Below are 19,080 nucleotides of genomic sequence, written 5' to 3'. Positions count from 1 at the left end.
GACAAAAATAGACACCGCCCTCTATTGGTGACCCAACTTTTCCTTGGAAACGGGAAGCGACCGCCTGTCTCCCAATTAATTTTGCAAAGTTTACTCGAGTTTTGTTGCCAAATTTAGCTTGAAAATGACTGCAGAAGGAGAAGAAATAGAGCAGAAACCAACTTCTGGCTCCATAAAATCTGGCAAGCGTCTCAATATTGTTCTACAATGCGCACTAAAGGGAGACGCAGCGAGGTTACAAGAGTGTTTTTCCAACGAAGACGATCCATATTTTGATCGGGTCGAAAGCCAAATCAACTCCAATGATGAAGACGGTAGATCACCTGTAGAAATTGCCAGTATTGAAGGACACATTGATATTTTAAGATTGCTAGTAGAAAAGGGTTCTGAAGTCAATGTTAGAAACCCTAAAACAAGTAAAACGGCGCTTGATATGGCATGTATACTTGGAAGAGATCATATTGTCAAAGAACTTTTGGAAAAGGGAGCAGAAACTGATTTAGCAACAAACCGAGGTATGTCAATTGTCATTGACATTGTAATGATTGTTTGGCTTGCATATTTTTGACGTTGTAAATCTTTTAAAGTGTTATAGACAAATTATCAAATTCGTGTACATCATGGAACATACTCTTTGCGTGGCTGTGCGTAGTAAGCAGTTCTTCTTCTTCCTTATAAGTGCCTCCCTCATATATGTATGAGTATTGTCGCACTGCGTACAGACAAGCTGTACTTATTTTTTACTCTGGAACCTAGAGTAGATGAGTGTATTTTTGAAGTACAGTCAACATGACCGGGATGATCCCCTGCTCTTTTCGAATAGCCTGTGACGTTCTTTAACGTGCACACTACATTAATGTGAGAAAATATGCATGTACACGGGACCGACAGCTTAAAGTGCCCTCCGAAGCACTAAGCAAGTAGAGTGAAGTGTCTTGCTCAAGGACACAAAGAGCCGGACCTGGGATTCGAACCCTTGACCCTTGGGTTCACAGTCCTATGCCTTAACCGCTAGGCCACGCTCTCTCTCCTATTGGAGTTGTACGCAGATAGCCTCGGCTCGCTAATATGGACGCGTAGAGTAGTGTTGTACGCGCGTGTAGTTAGCATGATTAGTCACGGAGTAGCAAGCGTAGTTAAATGTTCCACGATGTCCACAAATTTAATATTTTTTCTATAGTCCTCATGAATATGTGTGCAGCATCAAGTGTGTACTATAATGGATATCCTTGATCCTGTGCAAAAATACACTATGTAAATGTAATACGCTGATAATACATAAGTTTGATTACATTTACAAATAATGTTTTATTTATTAGTTTAATAAAATGTGTTAACACTGATTGCAATAGTCATGATAGTAGAAGTTTGAGACACCAAAGTCAGAATTAAGACTTCTCCAGATGTGACACTTTAAAGATTTTTGTGTAAACTAGACTATGGTGATTAGCACTAATTAGTACTCGAGACTCGAGTTAAGGGGTACTACACCTGTGGTAAATTTGTGACTATTTTTGCATTTTTCTCAAAAAATAATAACACACTGGTAACAAAAGTTATGTATATTATTGGGGCAAGGAATCCAATTACTACACTGAAATTTCAGTGACTCAAGACAAGCGGTTCAGTATATATGATAGGAAATGAGGTACATCCTAGCGGTACCTTATTTCTTATCATAAATAACGAATTCGCTTGTCTTGGGTCACTGAAATTCCAGTGTAGTAATTGGATTCCTTGCCCCTATAGTATACATAGCTTTTGTTACCACTGTGTTATTAGTTTTTGAGAAAAATGCAAAAATAGACACAAATTTATCGAAGGGTCTAGTACCCCCTTAAACAATTAATGCGATTTTTTGTTACAAATCATATTTCATTAGTTAAGGCCCTTCGCACTTGATTATTAGTTTCCTGTTGAAAATTTTGAAAAAGGGACGAGGTGACTTTTAATTATTAATTATCTTATAATTATTTTCTTTATTTAGTTTGAACTATTACAAGCAACTATTGACTCGTTTTGACTAGAGCAGGCATTTAATTATTTCACAACAATATTTGATTTTATAAATAAGTGAAGGTGGAGTTGTACTCTTTGTTCATTCATCATTATTGTTGATATTATTAAAGTCAGAAAATGGCAAGTAGAAGCAGTTGAAAGTTATTTTAAAGGAGAAAATTAGAAATAAAAATAAAATAATTAATTATTTTGAGATTTTCAATTTTGGACGCGGTCGGTAAACAGGAAACTAATAATCAAGTGCGAAGGGCCTAATGTGTTCTTGATTGCAATATGTCAATGTTGAGACCTCCAAGAGTTAAACTTTTCCAGATATGACTCTTTAAAAAAGGCATCATTTTGAGCAATTTGTGTGTAAACTCTATGGCTGCTCCCCCACCGACTGCTCCCCACCGAGTCCACACCATTGACTACTTGGATATTTAAAGGTCTAACTTTTTATTTTTCATCCAAATGAACTGGGTTTTTTTAAATTCATAATTATGGCACAGCCCCCTAAACTATTTATATAATTTCCAATGTTTTACCAACTACTAGGTTACACAGCCTTACACCATGCTGCAGCCTGGGACAGGATGAGTTGTGTCAAACTACTCATTGCATTTGGTGCTAGCATGCACATTGAAACAAGCAACAAAGAAAAGGCCTATGATACTGCTTTGAGATTTAACCGCACAACATGTGCTAACTACCTTAAATGGTCAGGTAGGTTTCAGGACTTTTTAATCTAAATTTGGAACATTAAATAGAATGATCCAATCAGCTATACTGCTTAATATTCTTAATAGGAAAATATGGAGCAAAAATTTAGGGTTCATTCATATATTTTAATGACTAAACTGTTGCTTTAGCCCTCTGGCTGCAACAACGGTTTAGTCATGAAAATATATGAATATACCCTATTCATACCTACCAGATCATTTTGTGATTCAAGATAATAATAAAAAATTGCAAGTAACATTAATAAAAAATGTGATTTTCCCTGCTCCTCGATTGCATATCTGGGCCATCAGGCATTAACATTGTTTATGCTCGGCTCTCGACATACACTGTTATAGCAAATATGTATGTTTACCATTAATTGTTATACATGTAACAAAAGCTCTTAACGCGGCTGTGTACTCTAGCCATTGTTTCTTTCTCAAAATTGAGTTTTTATGATATGTTTGTACCTTGTTATGTTTTTTATAAATACAAGGAATGAAAATCCAGATTTGTAAACTCCAACTGCAATATTTTAAGGATTTTATTTCACTATTCCACTCGTGTTTGAAATTGAAAAGGAAAGAAAATCTTTGTTGTACCAGCAAGGTACACGCCGCAAACAACTCATCGCGTTAGCGTGTCGCGCAATTTGTTAACTCCTGTGAGATTCGATGAAAGTGCAAAATGTGACCACTTTAAACTTCAACGGCCATTATTTCAATGTTCATTTTCTCGGTAAAATGACGATTTAGGTACACGATAACTCAATAAATACAGCATCTATAGGTATGCAAATATGATCATCGTAAAAAGCATGATCGACTCAAGAAACGGTTTTCTCATTTTTTTATATTTTGGTCTATTTCCGATTTTGGGCATCATTTTGTGCAAATAGGCGTTTTGAATTTTAAAAGTTCATTTTGATGCCTTATATGGTCAATATCTCAAAAAATAAGGCCAATATCAAAAAAATAAAAACCGCTTTTGGAATGGAGCCTCAAGATTGAGCTAAAAACAAAATAAAATATTTTGGAAAGAGTGTTTTTTGTTATGATGTACCTAACAAATATTGCCAAAAACTCACTTTTTTGTGATTTTCTTCAAAATTGTTGTTTTTACCCCAAATCTGTATTAATATTAAGATTTATTGATGTCTTGCCTTCATAAAAATGTATACTTTTATATGTCTTGCACGAATAATTACAAAGTTATTGCACTTTTACTACATGCATGTCTGAGAGTACACAGCCACCTTAAATTTGCAATTGTCTACTGCCAGGTAAGACTAAGTCAATGATAATAACTTGATTTTCAAAATTGTCTCTTTTGGCCTCTTTTAAAATAAAAAAGTATATACGGTACCCGGTACATGAATTGTTTCTACTACCGTACACCTAAAGCTAAGTGCATTCCAGGCAGTGTCCGAAATAAGGAAAATATGGAGGTTGTCCCGAGGACAACTAAAGCATAAATTATGCTTGTCCTCAAAACATTTTGGTTGTCCCCAAAATGTGTCATATTTAAGAGGTAAAATATAGTGGTTGTCCAGAGGATAAGTACCATACATATCTCAATATGGTTGTCCCCAGTGAATTTTGGACAAGAGGATAAGTGCTTATTTCGAACACTGATTCCAGGCGCCAAGTGCACAAAGACTGTGAGTGTCCAAATTGGCTGATGATGAGCATGTCAAGGATGATGTACAATAAATTGCAAGATATCATTGCCATTATTTTAAAGAAGTGAGCCCCATTTTGTTTTCCATATAATTAATAATAATGTGCCAGTATGGTTTTTGTGATGATGTTATAAAATGGTATAAATAAATGGTTGTTTGTATTTATTAGAAGCTCGACGGGAACTGGTTAAACTGGTCACAGAGACCAAGGAAACCATTGAAGACCCACAAAAAGTGCAAGGAAGACTGGCAAAGGATGACAAGGTATGAATACATGTTTGGGAGATTCTCAGTGTTAGAACCAAGTCAACAAGTCAAGTCAATTCAGTGATTTTTTTCAAGTCATGTCAAGTCACTGTTTATTACACACAAGTATATCAAGTCAGTTTCAAAAGTCATTATAATCTAACACAGAAGTTAATGATTACACATTGATTTGCTTTATGAACATCAATTTGATATGCACACTATTTAAATGTAAATAATTGATTTAAGAAGATTTTTCAAGTTCTTTTAAAAAGAACATTTATAAAACACAAACAATTTTAAAATCACCTAATTTGATTACAACTCACACAAGTCACAACCTACCAAATAATACTTCCAAATAATCATACCACACCTACATTAACCTTTCTTGCGGCCAAGTCACAAGTTAAGTCTAATCAAGTAATTTACTAATTATCTCAAGTCAAGTAACTGCCATTTGCCCACACTGACTCAAGTCAAGTCACTACAAAATCGTGACTCAAGTCTGACTTGAGTCAAGTCATCTAATCAAGTCATTACAACAGAACACTGGGCTGTCCAGTTCAGAACTTGTTGTGGAGATCCCTAGAATACTAGTAGCACTAATTTTCTCCCCTCTTTGATGCATTAAGGGATCTAGAATGAGCGTTTATGGCGTTTCGACAGTATTTTTTGTGGGACATGAGAGCACCTCAGGCGTATCAATTGCATTCTGAATACGAAGCATGTCTTTCTGATATCAAATAATTTTCATTTTTGAAATTCACGATATAATACAAATTTTATGACAAATTATTAAAATTTGATATTTTTTCACATTTTGATATATAACAGTCCTCGAAATAAATTTTATAAATCTAATGATATATTCTTAAAGTGTATGTAGCTGGGAGGAAAAGCCGACGATCAGTTGAAAATTTTGATCTTTTATATTGAAGATATGGATTTTTCCCAAAAAATCCATATCTTCAATACTGAAAGGCCAAAATTTTCAATTGATCGTCGGCTTTTCATCCCACCTACATACACTTTTAAGTATAAATCATCAGATTTATAAAGTTTACTTTTAGTACTGTTAAATATCAAAAATATCAATTTTAATGATTTGCCATAAAATGTGTATTACATTGCGAATTTCAAAAATCAAATTTATTTGATATCAGAAGGACATTCTTCAGATTCAGAATGCAATTGATATGTCTGATGTGCTCTAATGTCCCACAATAAATACTGTCCAAACGCTCATACCCCACCCCTTAAGGTTCAACAACTGTTTTATGCATTGCTTATTATTTTACTTGTTTGCATCAATCCCTCACAAAAAATATTATGGATTACATTTTGATTGTATTAATTCCATAGATGACAGGTCTAAATGCTTGCAGTGATATTCAGGAATGGTTGGACAACCCTGATCGTAAACCATCTGTCCAAGAGTTTCACAGGCGTAAGAAAGACCTTGAAGAAACACTAGAACCAATAATGCAGAAGCTTTCAGAACCACGTAAGTCTCTCTCTCTTGAAATTGGAAGGAAAATTAGACTATTAGACCTTCAGCCTCAAAATGATCATGATTAACCCCCTGAGCACTACCTGCCGATTTAACATTCTCTCTGATTGGTCAATTATATGATATCTTCATTTTAATCACCAATCAAAATGGAGCTTTGCAAATAATTAGCCCCAATTTTTTTTGTGTGGTGAAATTATTCTAACAATGTTGCTGATTGGTCCAATTGATAATGAAAACTTCTTTTTGACCAATAGGCAGGTAGTTCTCATGGGGTTAAGAGTTGCCACTTGTATTTCAAGTTTTTTTGTCACGGCCTGCATGATACATGAGTATCTCCCTTAGGATATCCAAAACAGCAAAACTGGGAAAAAAGTGTACCTAATTGCCAAGATGTTATTCACAAAGGGGAGCTTAACCCTGCATCAGGATGCCAACAAAAATCAGTTGAAATGGCCGTCAAATTCTGGGTGAAATTGTACTAAAAGACTCCTCAAAATGTGTGCTTTTTCGTTGGTTTTTCTTCAGGTCTACCGGCGGTTTAGGTGTGTTCATCACGACTCATAACAGGCTAAAATACTTGCTTAGGGTAGTAGAACAAGCCACTAGTACTTCAAAGAAAAGTTTAAAACTAGTCAACAACACTCACATTTTTGTCCGAATAATACCTGTACAAGTAGTACTTGCTTTGGGTCCATTTTACACCAATGAAAATGCTTGCTTTGGGTACTTGTACACGTCACGTGTGACATACAACTTGAAATACAAGTCCCCCCTTTAAAATGTCAATGTAATTAACAGTAAGATCTCTTTCGATCTCTCTCTCTCTCTCTCTCTCTACACCACCTACTTAGTTTCTCTTGATCTCTCTGTCTATCTCTCTTGATCCCTTTTCACCTCTTTGATCTAATCTTGATCTCATTTTTTCACCTCTGATCTCATACTAATCTTTTATATTGATCTCGAATTTAAAGTGAATCATGACATACTTATCCGTACATTAAAACTTTTTTCTTGTACCATGCAGAAAGTGCTTTTTACCACAGGTAATTACAACTTATACAAGTGTTTTTTTTCTTGTGGTATCATACAAATCATACAAGCCACCCTGCCATATATCCCTTGTTACCTATCATCTCCATCACAATTCTTTGCATTATGTAGTAGATAGGGTGAGAAACAATTACCATAGATAATCAGTGTCTTGTTGAGGTATGGTGAGCATGTTAGTCACTCATAAGGCGAGATTCAGGGTCTCGCCTTCTGAGCAACTTGTTTATGTCATTATGTTGAGAGCAGATGCAAAAGAAAAGATGCGTCTTTTTGGATCCATCCTTATGATCCTTTGGTTCCCTGCTGATTGGTTGGAATATATATTAGTTTGTTCAAGGCCTTATCTGCAATAGCTGCCCTATAGACATTTGACAATTTCTGCATCTATATTGTACTTTTAATCCAAAATATGACACCTGGCAGCTATTACAGATTGGGCCTTGTACTTACCCCAGTGTATTGATATTATGGGCACACATATGTTATATCTTATGCATTTAATTTGTTTTTCTTGACAGCTCCAGAGAAACCCCACAGAAGATGATGAGGGAAACATCTCACCGGAAGAGCAGCGCCAAGAGAGGAGGCAGGAATTGAACTGATGGCAATAATAGGATGTTCCAGTTGATTCATACACACCCTATGGAAGACATGGCCTTGATCTTCCACACAGCGATTGTGAATTTCAATTGGGGTGACATGAATGAGGGACTCCATATAAAATCTAAACCCCCTGTGTCAAAAGTAAGGTCATGTCTTCCATAGGGGGTATAGATTTCAACTGGAATAGCCCAGTGATCCATATTGAATTAATAGTAAATTAAAGTGCAAAAAGTAAACAAGAATGTTTGTGATTCTCTTCACAATCAACAATGTATTGGTTAAAGTACATGTCGCCATGAATATCCATCTAATATTGGACTTGGTTTGCACAATTCGCTGTAGACTACGTTTACATGATACTTATGCATTGAACCATAGATGTCAAATGCTAAAGACCTGGATCATAATTCTATACAATATTCATATTATGTTGATCACTCGCACCTGGAAGATTAGTATCTGTGAAAAGCGGTATTGTATCCAGTTTATGATTGCAGACATACACATGTGATGAGTGCAACCTGCTTGTAGTGCAGGGCAATATATTCAAAAATTGTATTCATCTATTGCTACGGTAGTTAATCCTTTTATTACATCACTTCTACGGCGAATAAGCCTACAATGTAGTTATATGGTGGCAAATCCATGTACAGGCTGTATCAAAACGATACATGTCCATCAGTTTTGATATACATTGAAAAACCTGTTTATTCCAAATGATACATTTGATCCTCTTGAAATGGCCAAAAAATATAGTTTTTTAAACTATGAATTCTGGTTATTACAAGGCCTTTTGTAATTAATATAAGCATCTGATGGAGTTCCATGATGGGTTTTATTAATCTATTCCAACTCCATCCAGTGACACCTCATGCATATTTTCCTGGGTAGGATTAGGCAAATGTTCGCTGGAAGGGCACCAAAACTAGCACTGCAGCCTTTGTTATATTGATTTTTTAAAGTAAAATGCTACCTATTTTAATGCATCCTAAGTTCCAGGGAAATTAATGAGGTGTCACTGGAGCTGGAATCTATACTAATAAAATAATAAGCGGTCTCTATCTGTCTGTCTATCTGTCTATCTATCTATCTGTCTGTCCGGCTATGCGTTTCGCCGCGCTTCAACGCATGGCGCTGAAATTTCGGATATAGATAGGTATTGGGAAAAGCATGTTGTCCATGTGGTTTTGAAGGTCATCGGAGGTCAAGGTCAAAGGTCAAAATTTCAAACGATCGGGCTCAAACTTGGTGGGTGGAATCCTTGATACGAGGGGAATATAATGCGCGAAATAATATCGAGGTCAACCGAGGTCAAAGGTCATTACGGAGGGGGTCAAATTTCAGACTTTGTCCGATCGGGCTCAAACTTGGTGGGTGGGATCCTTGATACGAGGGGAATATATGCCCAAAATAAAATCGAGGTCAAAGGTCATTACGGAGGGGTCAAATTGCAAACATGAGAGAAGCATGAAAAACATTATATGGAGGTCATCCGAGGTCAAAGGTCATGGATTTCAAACTTTGTCCTATCGGGCTCAAACTTGGTGGGTGGAATCCTTGATATGAGGGGAATATATGTGTGAAACAAAATTGAGGTCAACCGAGGTCAAAGGTCATCTGGGGTCAAAAAGTGTGTCTATCATGCAAATGGTGCCCTAATAGCTACAGGGCCATTACAGCTGCAGGTGCACTAGTAGATAAATAAATGTGATAGTCACCTGGAAATTGACTACCACAAAATGGGTACCAATCATTTTGATACAGCCTGTATAACTATAAGTATGTAGCAGAGAAAGATTAACTCATATTAGACATACCTGCATCAACATAACCGGCCTTTCAGACAACCTCAACTACCTGCTCTCTTTCCCAGTACAGTGTGTGCACATCTAGTTGTCGGAATTGATTGGTTCAATTTCATACCATTGCATATATTACAACAACAATATTCAATTGTATTAATTTAAAGTGATACTTTAAATAGGGCAAAGTCCTTGGAATGTTTATGTAAATAATATCTGAATACATATAAAAATCCAGGGTTGTTATTAATTATCATCACATGGGTCATGGTTAATAAAGTTTTCATGAAATAGATAAATGTGTTTTGTTTGCATCTGAGATGAATATACCCTATATTTGTCTCAAGTTTGCTGGCCATATTCTGACAATGTGATGGGGTCACAATTTCTTTTTTTTTTAATGAAAAACGGGAACACAAAATTTAGTGTGTAGAATTTTTGAGGGAACACAGTTTTTGTTTGAAAAACATGAATTAAATTCCTCCATCTCACCTCTCATATATTTTGATCAGCACCTGTGAGTCTCTAAACTTGCTGTGCTATCGCATGAGGTCACATTTAATTGGCATCTTATTGTCCAATCAATCAGTCACATTTGGTGCCTGGCATTTCTATGTGATAACAAATAGCACAAATTGTCAAATGCCAAAAGGCTTGTTTCAGCAATTTAACCATTGACTATAAATTGTTTGTATGATACTATTAGTGAGGTTTGGTGTGATACAAATTATATCTAGTCGAGGAGCCTGATACCGACTCCGAGATGAGATATAATTTGTATCACATCCTAATCCGAACTTGACAATGATTTTATCATACTCATGAGGTACAAAAACACACAGATAGGCCTAGTCATAATGGTAATGATTTTTAAGTCATTAAAAAACCAAGATGAAATCTGTAAAGCAAAATTTTAGTGGAATGTTGTCAGAATTCACTTGAATATTGTTGCAAAAACTGTCAAATTTGCACTGTGATTATGCAAAATTGTGGACAGATTCTGGGTTTTGTTGCTATGCAACTTTTTAACACATGTCAGCTCACTGACCTGATACAAGAATTGTAACGCGCTCAACTGACATGACACCAAATATATCTAGGCGGTATATTGCGGTCACTCAGGCGTTTATCCAATCGAAATTGATGGTATGATTATACTGTATATATGTACATTAAATTTTATGCAATGTTGTAAATATTGTACATGTACATTTTGTAAGATGATTTCAAATATGCAATATGTGATTTGCTCTAGCAAAATGAGTATAAAGTCACAAGTTGGTAGTCTCAAGATCTGGCTGCTGAGCTGATGTTCTTTGTTTGATGCCCATCTAGCACAGGGTAGTAGTGATATCTTTATCAATGCTCTATTGTGCATGTTGTGGTGCATTCATAAAACACATGCTACTGACATTCAGAATGCCCTAATCACAAAGATATACCATATGTACAGGTGAGCATGAAATAAAAACGCCAACTTGGCAGCCAAGGATCTAAAAAAAAAACCCAAAACTTACAACTTTCCGCTCATGGGGAGAGCCGGTCACAAAATAGTCTCAGTGCTGAGAAGTTGAGTGTTGTATAATTGTTAAGGCAAATGCAAATTGAAGTAAATTTGATATGATCGAATCTGCTCGGGCTAATATTGATCATAATTCGCCAGCGAAGTGGTTACATAACTCCCTGGTAACTGGATCACGCACCTTTTGGAATTGGTACTGTAGTACATGCCATAGACTTTGTGTTGCGATCATTTCGATCCTGGTGCAGAACTCAAAAGCGTGATCCAGTTGACATGGTGATAATCTAATTACACGTAACACTTCGCTGGCGAATACAGGTATGCGATACGCTAGCATACTTGGTTGAGATATTGTATTTTCAAAACAATATGCCCGTTTTATGTTCGTTCTTCTTGGTTTTGCTCAAACCTCAACCTTCAGAAAGGAAAAAAACCAGAGTGGATCAGATTGTGTTACATCAAAAGATTCAACTTGTTAATAATAATCTTGCATTATCCTTATAACTATCGAAAAACCAACTTTCAAAAAACATAAGTATAGCCTCCTTGAATTGACTCTGGTAGTGATACAAATAAGACAAATTTGTTTGTTTCTCTAACACCATTGCAAACATTTATTTGACCTTATACCTGGCATACTATAACAAAATACTGACTTGTATGTATTACTGTTAAGTATACCTTAACAAAGGGTTGGGCAAAGTTACTACAGGAATACATGGTAGTGCAGCTGAAGTACAAACTGACATTAATAACTGGATGATAGTATATTTTAGCATACACCATTTACAGTTTATATTCTTCGTGTGTATAGTTCAAGAAACGTTGATATCCAAGACTATCCAGATCAGGGAACTTCTGCACTTTTTTACCACTCTTAACACATGCACTGCATAATAAACTCCTCAACGAAAGTTTGGAAAGTTTTTCAAGCATCTGTATCTCAATTATTTGTGACATATTCATATCGTGTTGCATATCACTGGATAGCTACAATACTCCCTTTACAATGACACCCCATTTGAAACAACAACATTTTTCACGGCTGAGTACACGCCTTGTGAATGTAATGGGGTCTCAAAATGAATTTGCCAAATTGACCATTATTTGTGCTCAAACAAAGCTAGCCACTAACTTCAATAGCGGGTGGAAAAACCACAGGCAGCCACAATAGTCAGGCACCTTCTCCTCATGCTGCTCACCGACCTGGTTACACGTTACTGTGGGATGGAATTCCATTCTTCCACAAGGATTCGTCGCAGGTCATTCAATGTGGTTGCCTATGGGCTTCGTTGGCACGCACAGCACGATCAAGCTGGTCCCAAAAGTGTTCAATCGGGTTGAGGTCTGGCCCCCGGGTCTGGCCTGATGGCAGGCCATTTTGACTCTACTCCCATATTCTGTAGGTAGTCGTTGACTACCGTGGCTATGTGGGGCGAGCGGTGTCATCTTGGAGGATTGCATTAGGTCCCAGATTGTGAAGTTATGGGATTGCATCTTGCTGCACAGAATAGTGGTCCATTTGGCAAATTCATTTTAAGACCCCACTACAATCACAAGGCATGTACTCAGCCGTGAAAAATGTTATTGTTTCAAATGGGGTGTCATTGTAAAGGGGAGTATTGTAGCTATCCAGTGATATGCAACACGATATGAATATGTCACAAATAATTGGAGATACAGATGCTTGAAAAAACTTTCCAAACTTTCGTTGAGGAGTTTACATGTAGTGCGTTTGTGATTGGTTGATTAACTAGCAGCATGAAACATTGGTACCTCATTCACTAACTTCACCTTGGCATGACCCTGTCCCTGATGCCCTTTGCGTACCTCAGCAAGTGCAGAAGCTTCCTGGTAGACTATGTTATAAACGGAGAGATCTAGTCGACCTCAAATTTCTTCCATCTTGGGAAGTTTTTTAACTAGTTTCATCAATTGAAGAGCTTTGTTTCAAAACCCCTTACCATTTTTGAGAACACATAAAAACAATGCAACAAAAGCAGTTTTTGGTGGGATGCTTGGGAAGGATGAGCATCACGCCAAAAACTGCACGCCAAAAACTGCTTTTGTTGCAAACCCCCATATATCAGTGATTTTTTTGATGATTTTTTTATGTGTTCTCAAAAATGGGCAAGTGGATGTAAGGGGTTTTGAAACAAAGCTCTTCAATTGCAGAACAATGAGACCAATTCATTCAATGGTTACCACTGCATTATCATCATAATAGTGATCAACGCCACAAAACTTGCATGAAAACATTGTTAGGGATGAAATCAAAACTCGGCCGGCGGTTGAACCACGTTCCATTGTTTAGAATAGAAACTGGCTCCAAACTGATTTAAAAATATTTGATTTTATCATTGTTATTGTTAGTTTTGTTTTTAGATAGCAATTGCACATTTTGTCCTCCAAATACTTTTGTTGGAAATGTTCATTAAAAAAAAAAAAAGGGAAATCAAAACTAAAAACAATCTCTAGGTTTTGTCAAAGAAAGTCACATGTTTGTGAAAATAAGACTATTTCAGATCGCATATTAGGCAAGATTCAGCAGATAATATGAATACCAAAATGGCCCTGCAAAAGATGATAATTGATACAAATCAATGAATGAAACAAGAGATACTTAGCTATGTCTGTATCTTCTCTATTTAAAATGCAAAGGAAGCACTGTATTTTGGATCCCATGAGAGAGAATCCAATATGGCCATTTATCATCACACTTTGCGGTACAAAATGAAGTCCTTGTAGGCCTTTTTAAAATTCTTTGGTAGTGATATGAAGCCAAATATATATATATTATCCATGTTTATAAAAACAAAATACAACTAAGCTGGAATTAATTATCTGACCATTTGGTTTCTTGTGCTTTCCCTATGCATAATAGCTCATGGAGGTGAACAGAGTATAAAACAATTACCAGAAACATGGCTATGCATGGTACTTGAAAAGAATCCTCTTCACAGAGACAATGCACTGGTTGGGTTAACTTGTAACAATTGAAATTGTAGGTATCGGGTTTTAGTCACGACTAGACTACTAACATTTTGGAAACCAAAATATTTATGTAAGCATTATGCTATAAAAATAAACATAATAATACAATACAAATGTGAACTTTTCCATCCATGTAATAATTATACCAGAACCAAAAGTTACTTTGCTCCTCCTACCAGGTTACTTCCATTAAAGCACTTGGTTTGCATGTTTACATTAATACATTCAATGTAGTACCCTGTATTATTGTACCTAGATTTCCATTTAAGGGGGTACTACACCCCTGGCCAATTTTTGCATTTTTATCAATTTTTATAGCGCATTGTGACAAGTAAGATATGTATATTATAGGGGCAATGACTACAACTACTGCACTGAAAATTCAGCAACTCAAGGCAAGTAGTTATAGATTTATTGATCAAATATTGGTTTTCCCTCATTTTTGACTGTAACTCCACAACTGTTGTCTGTGCTGAAATAAAATTTACAGTGCAGTAGTTGTAGTCCTTGCCCATATAAATATACATATCTTACTTGTCCCCAATGCGCTTGAATTTTTGAGAAAAAATGCAAAAATAGGCACACAATTGAGGCAGGGTGTAGTACCCCGTAAAGCAGGTGGAATGTTTATTTATTGCATTGCTAATGATATGGTTCCTACTGAAATGCCACCAGCATCTATCTCCTTGGGTTGAAAATTCTTTTATTCTTGGCATAGGAAAAATCCAGAGTAATCATAATCTAATCAATATGCAGGGGCAAATCATATCTGCCTTCATTAGGTGAACCCCAAGTGGGAGGTTTCCAGAATCTGTCCTGTATCAGAATTTCAGTTAGACCCCTTGATAAACATGCCACTAACTTCTCACCCAAAGCTTTATATCTAGGATCCCATTGTGACAAAGTTGTGATCCCATTGTGACAATAAGTTTATTGGTTGTCACTACAAGCATAACACAAACATGCGCAGTGGTAGGGACAAAGGATTTAGTCTACTTTCCCACAGCCTAAGTATGATTCATTTCAGGAATGCTCTACATTGTGGTTTGGTAACTATCACTATCATATTTTCACAGTAAATACCGAACATTTATTGACTAATAAATTTGTATATCCACTGAACTCACTGAATAAATTACAATGTTTTTGCATTGAAGGCCTATGACAGGATAATACCGTAAAATTCCGTCTACAAGCATATATATGCTTCTAAACGAGGTTTTTTTGAGACAAGAGGCAGACACTCTCAACAAAAACGTTATTTGGAGTTTGAACAACTATATTACTGATAAAGGCGGCTGTACAAACATGTATATTTGTAAGACCAATCTAGTGCAATGTTTTTGAGAAGGGTATTGGCCTTTCATATCTTTCGTTAAAAAAACCCTCGTTTAGAGGCATATATGCTTCTAGACAGAATTCTACGGTATAGGCTGGGAATACAATGTCTACAAGAAAAAATATATCTCCACATTACACAAAAATATAGACTGCTTATTTTTGCACTTAAACTGGTTACATTGTTAGCCACACAGGATTACATTTCTTTACAATGTCTCGTAAAATAAATGATTAATTTATACCATATTTGAACTGCATGCACAATGGACAAGTTTAGAACAGGGAAGACACAAAGAATGTTTTTCAACTTTGATACTTTTGTAGTACTTTGGGCAATTACTTTGATTGAATAAAGCAAATTCTATGACATATCACAAAATGGTCTCAGAAATCACTTGTAATAGGGTTAGACGACAGTGAAAATGAATATTATTGCTTCATAAATGTCCTTTTTTTTCCTGACAAGATCTGTAAACTCTTGGGTTTTCTCAAAATCTGTGAAAATACATACAGTACACATAATAGCAATTATACCAAGAGAAAGACTGCAGTACTGAGAAAACAAAAGCAATTAAAAATTGTTATTAAAAATTCTGAAAGAGCGAGTCGACCATTTGGCAGATTGGTCAGAAAGCATATCCAGTTCGGATGGAATTTAATCATTGTTAACTTGACGATGGAGTAACTGAGAACAAGTCCCCTCCCCCTAGTGCCACCACTGGTGTTTGCAATAAATAGCTAACTATTGTGCTGTTATTCCAATGTTGTCAGTGACGTCAGCGCACATTTCATTGGGTGCAGATTCAAATTGTGAGTGCTTACTCAAAGTGCAAACACATGCACACGTTCTAAGACACCACACAGATGCACGCATGCAACAGCTGCCTGAATGTATTGACATCACTGACTACCATAGGCTAAAAACACTATAGTTATACATGGAGATAAATAAATGTTAAGCTTACAACTTACAAGTAAACCATTGTATCCTTACCACCAATAAATAAATAATACTTTTGCAATACCCTGCAAACCTAAGATATAACCTGCATGGTTTGAAAGCTGCAGAAAAATGTTACTTCCCACATATCATTTCAGATTTCACTTAGGCTTTATAATATAACAAATTAAAAGTCGTCCCAAATGGTCAACAAATATTTGCCCAAACGTTTTTATTGTGTTCATGTTGGATTTGGATACACATTTGACTGCACATTTTTGTAATATTAGAGTTTGGTTAGTTTGCACAGGCCTTAGGCTAAAAAAAATAATGCTATGTCTCAAAGCCCATAGCAGTTTCAAAAATGAATGTGGGTCGTGGGATAAGGGGTTTTTTCTTAAGATTTTTTTTTGAACAAAATTTTGAATTAAGAGTGTTCAAAAGTACACAGCAAGAAATTGTTGTTGATTTACACAACTGAAGTACAAATATCAATTGTTTTATACCTAAACAATGTGAGCATCGAAGTGTACCTATCTTCCTTCTTCCCACACATAAGTAGGGATTGGAACTCCTTAAAGAAGGATCCAGCAGCATTCCCAACACTCAATGCCTTCAAGATGGCATTGAGGGATGGCTCCATCTAGATTGCAGACAGCGTCAAAAATTTAATCAGCACTTCACTGTACATATTTTTGCACCTGTGATCTCTTGTCTGCGTCATATGTCTGCACACCCACCATTCTGCAGTGAGTAATCTTCTTTTCAAGAAGCCTTCACTACAACTGGAAGAAGAAGAAGTAACTTTTCTTCCCAATTTTGTCTCAGAATTTCATGATTTTACAACAAAAAACTAAAAGAAAAAAAATGAATTTGCCGTTTCAGCTGACATGGATGTGTGGGCTTCGAGACATAACATTTTTTTAGCCTTATAGGCATGCATTTAAATACAATAATTTTATGATTTTAAAATCTTAAGCCATCACATATGTATTGCTGATCTTTGTGATATTGGAGCGTATTCAGTTCATATGGGGTTTTAAATTGCATATTTAAATATAATCATTTTCTCAATTTAAATCTTTTAGCCAAAACACCTATACATAAACATTGCATAATAAACACACATTTTCTATACAAGTCGGTACACCCAACTGTCACACAATAAGGGCTCTATATAGTAACAAGTATGTGGTAAAGGCAGTACAGGTGGGGGTTGGGGTAAACATCCAATTGGGCGTACAAAATTGATTTCAGTATCGGTCGATATGTAAACCTTTGATTGTTATAGCACATGATGTTGGTTGAGTGTACCAGTATTGATGCCACAGAATTAGAAAAGAGTGACAGAAATGTTTGCCTACAATTCCAGTGAAGTCAGATGTCCATTTTTCAAACCGGCAAACATAAGTTACTTTCCCCCTGAGGTCTTGACTAGTATACCCTATGGGATGCCAAGCCCATGATCTGGTAGCCTAATTAGATGCATTTGAACCGTTATTCAACTACAAAATGGCCACTGCTATTTTGTAACTTTTTGCACCCTTATTTAACTCTTTATTAATGAATTTTGATACAAAAGTTTTTGGATAAGATTCAAGGAAAGTGAACAATTTTCGACAAAAGAGAATTGAAAATGCACTCTGTGATACATGCAGATTACTGACAAGTTTTGGACGGATACTTGTCCATATGTGTGATTTTTCATCTGCTGCACCTGGCAAAATAGACCGAAAAGATTTGGCAAACCTGACCTCGATTGCACCAAATTTTAGTTCGCAGCAAACACAATTTAAGAAATGTTTCTGAAATCACCAGGAACAGTCTTACTCATCGATCTATCTCCCTTTCATTAAATCTGTGATTACTGGGTACACTCATCATAACAATTTTGTTGGTCCGGATTTCTTTGGTGCCTCACTTATCTCCACTGCCTTTCTTGAGGGCGTCACTTGGATGAGTGATGCTGTCTACACCTCGTTGTCGATAGTACTCCTTGATTCTGAAAAATGGAAAAGATGGGTGGAAACTGATTATGCCACATCCTTCTGTCATCTATTCCCTACTTGGGTTACTCCTTCATGTAAGAAATCACCAAAACTAGCGTGAAAATTCCGTATAATGCCTCAAAGAAGCCTTTACCCTAGTCTAATTCCGCATGTTGTACATAAAGGAAACACTCCTATCTGATTCCAAAATACTTGTTTTGTCATTTTGCCTGTGATTAAGATTCTGTTAGAAATGCAAGCTCAGCAGCCACCAAATTAATCTCTAAATTTCATTACACAATTTATTATTGTAGATATAAGAGTTTTACAAAAGTATTTATAATTATACAACTGTTATACAATGGTGATCATGCATTTGGCCATTAATTACAATTCCAGAACCATTAAACAAACCAACTTTTTAGAACATTAGCTGTGCTTCCACATGTCCCAAAAATGACTAGCATAAATTTGTCTGTCTACAATGTGATTTTATAAACCTTGCCACATGCATGAGAACACAATGGTGAGAAAAGAGCATCTTGAGGCTTGCTAAATGAGAGTGACATGGTCCAGTGGTCAAGGACCACGGGAACCCTGAATGTAGTTTCTTAGCAGCATAATTATGCTTGAAATCAGAATTTTATGGTAAGAGATGACCTGCTTCATCTCAGAA

The 19,080-nt window shown here is 36.1% G+C and overlaps 2 protein-coding genes across 3 annotated transcripts in view; one reads left to right on the top strand and one right to left on the bottom strand.

Annotated features, from left to right (window-relative positions):
- The first annotated feature begins 39 nt into the window (after positions 1 to 39).
- LOC140136918 (ankyrin repeat domain-containing protein 45-like) lies at positions 40 to 8,840 on the top strand. Of its 2 annotated transcripts, XM_072158569.1 has the most exons (6): positions 40 to 515; positions 2,557 to 2,724; positions 4,572 to 4,666; positions 6,014 to 6,155; positions 7,189 to 7,207; positions 7,733 to 8,840. In XM_072158569.1, the coding sequence occupies exons 1-6, from the start codon at positions 125 to 127 to the stop codon at positions 7,809 to 7,811; spliced, it is 894 nt and encodes a 297-aa protein (XP_072014670.1). In that variant the 5' UTR covers positions 40 to 124; the 3' UTR covers positions 7,812 to 8,840. The 2 variants fall into 2 exon arrangements, with proteins under 2 accessions (XP_072014670.1, XP_072014671.1); XM_072158570.1 differs by lacking the exon at positions 7,189 to 7,207.
- A 5,896-nt stretch (positions 8,841 to 14,736) lies between these two features.
- Positions 14,737 to 19,080, bottom strand: part of LOC140136915 (argininosuccinate synthase-like) — a 41,135-nt gene continuing 36,791 nt past the window's right edge. Inside the window, exon 14 of the mRNA XM_072158567.1 lies at positions 14,737 to 18,418. Coding sequence (XP_072014668.1) covers positions 18,334 to 18,418 — 85 coding nt within the window. The 3' untranslated portion in view covers positions 14,737 to 18,333. The remainder of the gene's footprint in view (positions 18,419 to 19,080) is intronic.

This window comes from Amphiura filiformis, chromosome 17 (genome assembly GCF_039555335.1).
Source record: "Amphiura filiformis chromosome 17, Afil_fr2py, whole genome shotgun sequence".
Lineage (NCBI taxonomy): Eukaryota > Metazoa > Echinodermata > Ophiuroidea > Amphilepidida > Amphiuridae > Amphiura > Amphiura filiformis.
The sequence above is the reverse complement of the archived record's forward strand: the minus strand, read 5'-3'. Positions and strand labels throughout refer to the sequence as shown.

Bases quoted from the DNA above. Each gene is read 5' to 3' on its own strand.
- LOC140136918 (XM_072158569.1), top strand. From the start codon at position 125: ATGACTGCAGAAGGAGAAGAAATAGAGCAGAAACCAACTTCTGGCTCC. The intron at 2,725-4,571 runs GTAGGTTTCAGG...TGTATTTATTAG, and splicing joins TAACTACCTTAAATGGTCAG to AAGCTCGACGGGAACTGGTT. The intron at 4,667-6,013 runs GTATGAATACAT...TTAATTCCATAG, and splicing joins GACTGGCAAAGGATGACAAG to ATGACAGGTCTAAATGCTTG.